The sequence below is a fragment of the Harmonia axyridis genome, chromosome 6 (assembly GCF_914767665.1).
Source record: "Harmonia axyridis chromosome 6, icHarAxyr1.1, whole genome shotgun sequence".
In the NCBI taxonomy this organism is placed as follows: Eukaryota; Metazoa; Arthropoda; class Insecta; order Coleoptera; family Coccinellidae; genus Harmonia; species Harmonia axyridis.
Window position 1 is genome coordinate 10,246,127 of NC_059506.1, and position 8,468 is coordinate 10,254,594.

The 8,468-nt window shown below is 37.4% G+C and overlaps 2 protein-coding genes across 2 annotated transcripts; one reads left to right on the forward strand and one right to left on the reverse strand.

The window, feature by feature from the left end:
- Positions 1-1,271: 1,271 nt before the first annotated feature.
- On the reverse strand, positions 1,272-2,723 carry LOC123683039. The gene has a single exon (XM_045621935.1). It carries the CDS (start codon positions 2,721-2,723, stop codon positions 1,272-1,274), a length of 1,452 nt encoding a protein of 483 aa, XP_045477891.1.
- A 1,401-nt stretch (positions 2,724-4,124) lies between these two features.
- Positions 4,125-5,576, forward strand: LOC123683040. The gene has a single exon (XM_045621936.1). The coding sequence runs from the start codon at positions 4,125-4,127 to the stop codon at positions 5,574-5,576; it is 1,452 nt and encodes a 483-aa protein (XP_045477892.1).
- The last annotated feature ends 2,892 nt before the right edge of the window (positions 5,577-8,468 follow it).

Here is an 8,468-nt window from a genome sequence, read left to right on the forward strand (position 1 = left end):
AATTAAGCAATTTGAATTTATCCAAATAATCCATTATTCTAGTGAGGACAATCTTCTCGAAAACTTTGGAGAATACACTAAGTAGAGATATAGGCCGGTAATTGGTTATCTCATTCACGTCACCCTTTTTGTAAATGGGAACAACTATTGATTTTTTTAAAATTTTAGGAAATTTACCTGTACTGATGGAAAGGTTTATTAAGTGAGCAAAGTGTTCACAAACAACGTCAGCAACTGATTTCAAAATTTGAACCGAAATGCAATCAACACCAGTGCTTTTTTTATTTTTCAACTTTTTTATTGTTTCCAACACCTCATCCTTAGAAACGGGATAGAAAAAGAAATTGTTGCATGATAATGGTGATGTAGTGCAAGAAACAGATAGATCACCATCATAACATGAGTTTAACTTAGATCTTGCTACTGAAGAGAAATAACGACCGAATATATCAACCAACTCAATTGGATCGTCATGTGTTATTCCATTGATATTAATACAAATAGGATTACTATTTTTTATGCCTCTTGTTGTTAAAGTATCAACCATTGTCTGATTTTTCAATCATCGAACAATGAAAACTGAGTTTGGTTTTTATTATAAGCTTGTTATGTTGGTTTTTCGCTCTTCTATACATTTCAAGAATGTCTGGCGAACCTATATTCTTGTAAAGCCAGTATAAATTATTTAAATTCCGCTTGCTACTTTTAATTTCAGTGGTAACCCACTTTTTCCTATTATTGCCTGAATACTGTCGCATAAGAGGACAACACTGTCAAGACTAAGTCATTCTAATCTAAATTATTTTTCTTATCCGTAAAAAATATATCGATTTCACCAACGCCGTGAGACGGTAACTAAGAAAAGCATTGATTGGAAAATAAAACATCCTTATGCTAAGATAAGATCAGTTTACATAAGTCGCGATCACTCTTTTGAATTTAACGTATATTGCCTCGGCATAATAATTGTAATAATTTCGATAATTTCCAAATATCCGATTTACTACAGTTGGACAACAACTTCTATCAATCTTTCATTTTTCCTATTAAATAATAGTACGCGGTATTCAAATTGTCTATGTCATTTCTCTTATTGATGGAATTTTTGTCCGGTTTTATGGATATCATCTCATGTAATAACCGTTTCTTTAAATTGGTCTACCTACCTAATATTCCTACTGAGCCTGGATCGAAATTAAATGAATGAAGGAGATTTCTTACGTGCTCCGCTAATGCAGTATTATTTTCTTTTTTGTTCTTCAACAACATCCTCAATCCATTGAAGAACAAAAAAGAAAATAATACGGGAAATAGTCGGCAACTGCCGGACGGATTGTCACGGCAGAGGCCGCTGCTACGGTCCTTGCAGAACCTTCCGAATTATCCTGCTTTTGCGAAGCTGAGATTATGTCCTTATCCAGGCAGAGTCTTTGGGTATTCTCAATCAAGTGTCTCTCTACCATACCATTCACCGAGATGATCATAGGCAGGACACTGACCGACTCAAGAGCGTACATTTTCCGTAGTTGGAACGCCAGATCTGTGTACTTGGTGACCTTCTCCGAGTAGGCCCTTGTGATGTTATCGTCCGCGGGTATGGTGAATTCTATCAAGAGACATGTTTTCCTCACCTTGTCGAATAGAGTGATGTCTGGCCTATTATGGGCAACTGCTCTGTCTGTTACCAACGTGCCGTCCCAGTACATATTATAGGTGGCGTTCTGCAGAAGTGCTTTTGGCACATATAGGTGCTGCTGGAGTTCGTCCTGGATAAGCCCAAGTTTTAGCGCCATTTGCTGATGGTAAATCTTCGCCATTGAATTATGTCTCCCAAGGTAGTCTTTTGGGGCCAGGATCGGGCACGAAGAGGTAAGATGCTGAATCGACTCCGGTCTCTGAGAGCATTTGCGGCATCGGTCGGTGGGGATGTTTTGCTGAGCTATGTGCTTTAGATACATCCTTGTCTGCATCACCTGATCCTGGATCGCCAAGAGCCGTCCCTCCGTCTCGGGGAAAAGGTAGCCCGCGCGCAGGTAAGTGAGAGACTCCACTTTATTGACATCTCTACTCTCCAGGAGACCAGGGTATCTGCCGTGCAAGGCCTTGCTCCTCCACTCCTCTATCAACCCCTCCTGAGGACGTCTAGTGTCCTGATGTGATGACTCTGACAACCTCAGCGGTGAAAGCCTATCATCGGCTTCACGGATGGCAGAAAAGAAAGGTGAGTTGTCCCCGAGGAAATATGCTCTGAGCGATATGATGTCTCTCTCATGAACCGACTCAAGGTTAAGGAGCCCTCGTCCTCCATGTTGGCGTGGGAGGTAAAGACGGATGGTCGAAGAGTGAGGATGGTGCACTCCGTACCTTGTGAGCATAGTCCTTAAGCCTCTGTCAATTTCCCGCAGTTCAGTCACGGACCAGGTCAGAACGCCGAACGAATACGTTATGCTAGGCACAGCCCAGATGTTAATTGCCGTGAACAGAGATTTAAAGTTGAGTTTTGACTTGAGGAGGAGACTCACCCTTTTATATAATTTTTGTTTGAAGAGCTCCTTCATCTCAGAGGTTCGGATTTCTAGCGCCTGATTTATTCCCAGATACTTGTAGGAGTCGTGTTTGTTCAAATTGGGGATCGTCATCTGATTCATAAGCGGCGTCGTCTGTCTTGTTTCCTGTATTCTTCCCCTCCTGACCTCCAGAGTCGCGCACTTTTCCACCCCCATTTGCATGCATATATATATATATATATATAAAAAAAATATATATATATATATATATATATATATATATATATATATATATATATATATATATATATATAAATATATATATAAATATATATATATATATATATATATATATATATATATATATATATATATATATATATATATATATATAAATATATATATAAATATATATATATATATATATATATATATATATATATATATTTATATATCGGGTGTCCCAAGGTGAGTGGCCTATTAGATTATTATGGAAACTATTGATGGTAAAGATTTCAAATTTTGTGGATAGATATTTGGCCATGTAAGGTACATTTTTGAAATAATTTCACATTTCCAGTGTTGCCGGATGTACGACAATTTGGCAACAACTTTGTTATTTTGAATGGGACATCCGGTATTTCTATTTTTTTTATGATACTCCATAAAATATTGAATCTATTCACTCTTACTTTTCCATCCCTATCTTCGAGCGTTTTTGAGTTATTAATTATTTTTCGAAATTTTAGATCGAATTGGCGTATTACGAAAATGACTCTAGTTCGCTCAATATTTGAGATTTGAGTCAGAAATTTTGCAAGTCGTTAAATATTGATCTGATTTGTGTCACTGCTTCTGAATTATGGTTGTCAATAATACAGGATGGACCAAAAAAAATCATCATTTGCCAAGTCACAAAATTGTAAAAAAGTCTGTGTAAGTGAATAGAAGAATTGTAGAATGTGTTGAACTGATTCCAAAAATTGAAAAATATACTAGGGGTCTAATTTGAAAAAATCGACTTTTTTACAATTTTGTAACTTGGCAATTGATGATTTTTTTTGGTGCGTCCTGTATTATTGACAACCATAATTCAAAAGCAGTGACACAGATCAGATCAATATCTAACGACTTGCAAAATTTCTGACTTAAATCTCAAATATTGAGCGAGCTAGAGTCATTTTCGTAATACGCCAATTTGACCTAAAATTTCGAAAAATAATTAATAACTCAAAAACCGTCAAAGATAGGGATGGAAAAGTAAGAGTGAGTAGATTCAATATTTTATGGAGTATCATAAAAAAAATAGAAATACCGGATGTCCCATTCAAAATAACAAAGTTGTTGCCAAATTGTCGTACATCCGGCAACACTGGAAATGTGAAATTATTTCAAAAATGTACCTTACATGGCCAAATATCTATCCAAAAAATTTGAAATCTTTACCATCAATAGTTTCCATAATAATCTAATAGGCCACTCACCTTGGGACACCCGATATATATATATATATATATTTATATATATATATATATATATATATATATATATATATATATATATATATATATATATATATATATATATATATATATATATATATATATATGCATGCAAATGGGGGTGGAAAAGTGCGCGACTCTGGAGGTCAGGAGGGGAAGAATACAGGAAACAAGACAGACGACGCCGCTTATGAATCAGATGACGATCCCCAATTTGAACAAACACGACTCCTACAAGTATCTGGGAATAAATCAGGCGCTAGAAATCCGAACCTCTGAGATGAAGGAGCTCTTCAAACAAAAATTATATAAAAGGGTGAGTCTCCTCCTCAAGTCAAAACTCAACTTTAAATCTCTGTTCACGGCAATTAACATCTGGGCTGTGCCTAGCATAACGTATTCGTTCGGCGTTCTGACCTGGTCCGTGACTGAACTGCGGGAAATTGACAGAGGCTTAAGGACTATGCTCACAAGGTACGGAGTGCACCATCCTCACTCTTCGACCATCCGTCTTTACCTCCCACGCCAACATGGAGGACGAGGGCTCCTTAACCTTGAGTCGGTTCATGAGAGAGACATCATATCGCTCAGAGCATATTTCCTCGGGGACAACTCACCTTTCTTTTCTGCCATCCGTGAAGCCGATGATAGGCTTTCACCGCTGAGGTTGTCAGAGTCATCACATCAGGACACTAGACGTCCTCAGGAGGGGTTGATAGAGGAGTGGAGGAGCAAGGCCTTGCACGGCAGATACCCTGGTCTCCTGGAGAGTAGAGATGTCAATAAAGTGGAGTCTCTCACTTACCTGCGCGCGGGCTACCTTTTCCCCGAGACGGAGGGACGGCTCTTGGCGATCCAGGATCAGGTGATGCAGACAAGGATGTATCTAAAGCACATAGCTCAGCAAAACATCCCCACCGACCGATGCCGCAAATGCTCTCAGAGACCGGAGTCGATTCAGCATCTTACCTCTTCGTGCCCGATCCTGGCCCCAAAAGACTACCTTGGGAGACATAATTCAATGGCGAAGATTTACCATCAGCAAATGGCGCTAAAACTTGGGCTTATCCAGGACGAACTCCAGCAGCACCTATATGTGCCAAAAGCACTTCTGCAGAACGCCACCTATAATATGTACTGGGACGGCACGTTGGTAACAGACAGAGCAGTTGCCCATAATAGGCCAGACATCACTCTATTCGACAAGGTGAGGAAAACATGTCTCTTGATAGAATTCACCATACCCGCGGACGATAACATCACAAGGGCCTACTCGGAGAAGGTCACCAAGTACACAGATCTGGCGTTCCAACTACGGAAAATGTACGCTCTTGAGTCGGTCAGTGTCCTGCCTATGATCATCTCGGTGAATGGTATGGTAGAGAGACACTTGATTGAGAATACCCAAAGACTCTGCCTGGATAAGGACATAATCTCAGCTTCGCAAAAGCAGGATAATTCGGAAGGTTCTGCAAGGACCGTAGCAGCGGCCTCTGCCGTGACAATCCGTCCGGCAGTTGCCGACTATTTCCCGTATTATTTTCTTTTTTGTTCTTCAATGGATTGAGGATGTTGTTGAAGAACAAAAAAGAAAATAATACTGCATTAGCGGAGCACGTAAGAAATCTCCTTCATTCATTTAATTTCGATCCAGGCTCAGTAGGAATATTAGGTAGGTAGACCAATTTAAAGAAACGGTTATTACATGAGATGATATCCATAAAACCGGACAAAAATTCCATCAATAAGAGAAATGACATAGACAATTTGAATACCGCGTACTATTATTTAATAGGAAAAATGAAAGATTGATAGAAGTTGTTGTCCAACTGTAGTAAATCGGATATTTGGAAATTATCGAAATTATTACAATTATTATGCCGAGGCAATATACGTTAAATTCAAAAGAGTGATCGCGACTTATGTAAACTGATCTTATCTTAGCATAAGGATGTTTTATTTTCCAATCAATGCTTTTCTTAGTTACCGTCTCACGGCGTTGGTGAAATCGATATATTTTTTACGGATAAGAAAAATAATTTAGATTAGAATGACTTAGTCTTGACAGTGTTGTCCTCTTATGCGACAGTATTCAGGCAATAATAGGAAAAAGTGGGTTACCACTGAAATTAAAAGTAGCAAGCGGAATTTAAATAATTTATACTGGCTTTACAAGAATATAGGTTCGCCAGACATTCTTGAAATGTATAGAAGAGCGAAAAACCAACATAACAAGCTTATAATAAAAACCAAACTCAGTTTTCATTGTTCGATGATTGAAAAATCAGACAATGGTTGATACTTTAACAACAAGAGGCATAAAAAATAGTAATCCTATTTGTATTAATATCAATGGAATAACACATGACGATCCAATTGAGTTGGTTGATATATTCGGTCGTTATTTCTCTTCAGTAGCAAGATCTAAGTTAAACTCATGTTATGATGGTGATCTATCTGTTTCTTGCACTACATCACCATTATCATGCAACAATTTCTTTTTCTATCCCGTTTCTAAGGATGAGGTGTTGGAAACAATAAAAAAGTTGAAAAATAAAAAAAGCACTGGTGTTGATTGCATTTCGGTTCAAATTTTGAAATCAGTTGCTGACGTTGTTTGTGAACACTTTGCTCACTTAATAAACCTTTCCATCAGTACAGGTAAATTTCCTAAAATTTTAAAAAAATCAATAGTTGTTCCCATTTACAAAAAGGGTGACGTGAATGAGATAACCAATTACCGGCCTATATCTCTACTTAGTGTATTCTCCAAAGTTTTCGAGAAGATTGTCCTCACTAGAATAATGGATTATTTGGATAAATTCAAATTGCTTAATTCGGCTCAGCATGGTTTTCGTACTGGTCGGTCAACCCAGACAGCTGCACTTTCGTTTGTAGAATCTGTTTACGCGTGTCTGGATAACAACTTATGTGTGGACCTTGGCGTTCCCCAGGGCTCCGTGCTGGGACCGTTAATGTTTCTATTATTTATCAATGATTTGCCTCATCATTTAACGTGCCTGTTGCTGACACTGTTTGCGGATGACACTTCGATTGTTATTTCGGCCCGGAACTGTGGGGAATTACAAGTAGCTTGTGAGACCCTTGTAAAACAATTTGTGAATTGGTGTCACTCGAATAGGTTGATGTTGAATGTAGATAAGACGGTGTGCGTTTACTTCGGCCTGAAAAATTTCGAGAGGGGTAATTTGAGAATTCGTTATATGGAGGACACCATTGTTCCAAGTGAATGTACCAAATTCCTGGGTGTCTATATAGACCGAAATCTAAGTTGGACTACCCATGTTGATTATCTCTGCAAAAAACTCAACACCACTTTTTTTGCAATATTAAGAGTTAAAAATGTACTACCTGTTGGTTCACTATTAGACATTTATTATAGCCTGGTTTATTGCCATTTAACGTACAATATTATTTTGTGGGGCAGCTGTGTGGATATCTCAAGAATCTTCATTGCACAGAAAAGAATAATAAGAAAAATATTTAATTTGAGTTCTCGAACAAGTTGTCGGCCAGTATTTAATGCAAATAGGTTATTGCCCTTACCTTGCATTTATATTTTGAAATGTCTTGTGTATGCAAAGGAAAATGAAAAAAACTGGACAAGACTATTCAGCAACCATGAATACAAGACCAGGAATTCACAGATTCTTTTAGTGCCTAAGCACCGAACTCAACAATTTGAATGCTCTCCACTTTATCAGAGCATTAAGTTATTCAATCATTTACCATCTTCTGTGAAATCACTGGACTAACGTAAATTCAAACTTGAAGTAAAGGAAATTTTGTTGAAGAAATGTTATTATTCAGTTGGGGAATATTGTATTGATATTTTGTCTTAGATTTAAGCTTCTATGTAAATTTTTTTTTTCATGTTGACTTATCCTATATACCTATTGTATGGTGTCTTAATGGATGAATAAACTTATTATTATTATTATTATCTGAGTTCGATACATGCGAAAAACCGTCTGGGTCGTTCTCAAGATGACGCAGCAAAAAGGTCTTAGGCGGAGTTGAAGTATGTTTCTTGCTGAGATCGACAGAAAAATGTAATTTGAAGTAGAGGTAAGGACTCTTATTGAAAAAAGATAAAAAATGTTCTAACCAATGATCTAATTGACATGGTATCTTGAGGAATTGTTGGGGCGGTCTTAGATAAGTACGATGTTGCGATTTTGTTGAGATTGAAGTTTTTATTCAGTATCGCTTAGGGACTCTTATTGAGAAGGGTTGAGAATTAGAACGTCGGTCGCGAAACCGGACTTAGAGCCAAGCAATTTCTTTTCAATATCAGAGTAATATTTAATAAGGATAAGTTGAATAGACGGTAAATTTTCGAGATTTTAAGTATTTAGGAAAAGGGATTGTTTTGGCTCTGAGAAAGGAAGAATTAGGTCAGAAATAAAAAATTAGGGATTAATTTTTTTTGGGACAA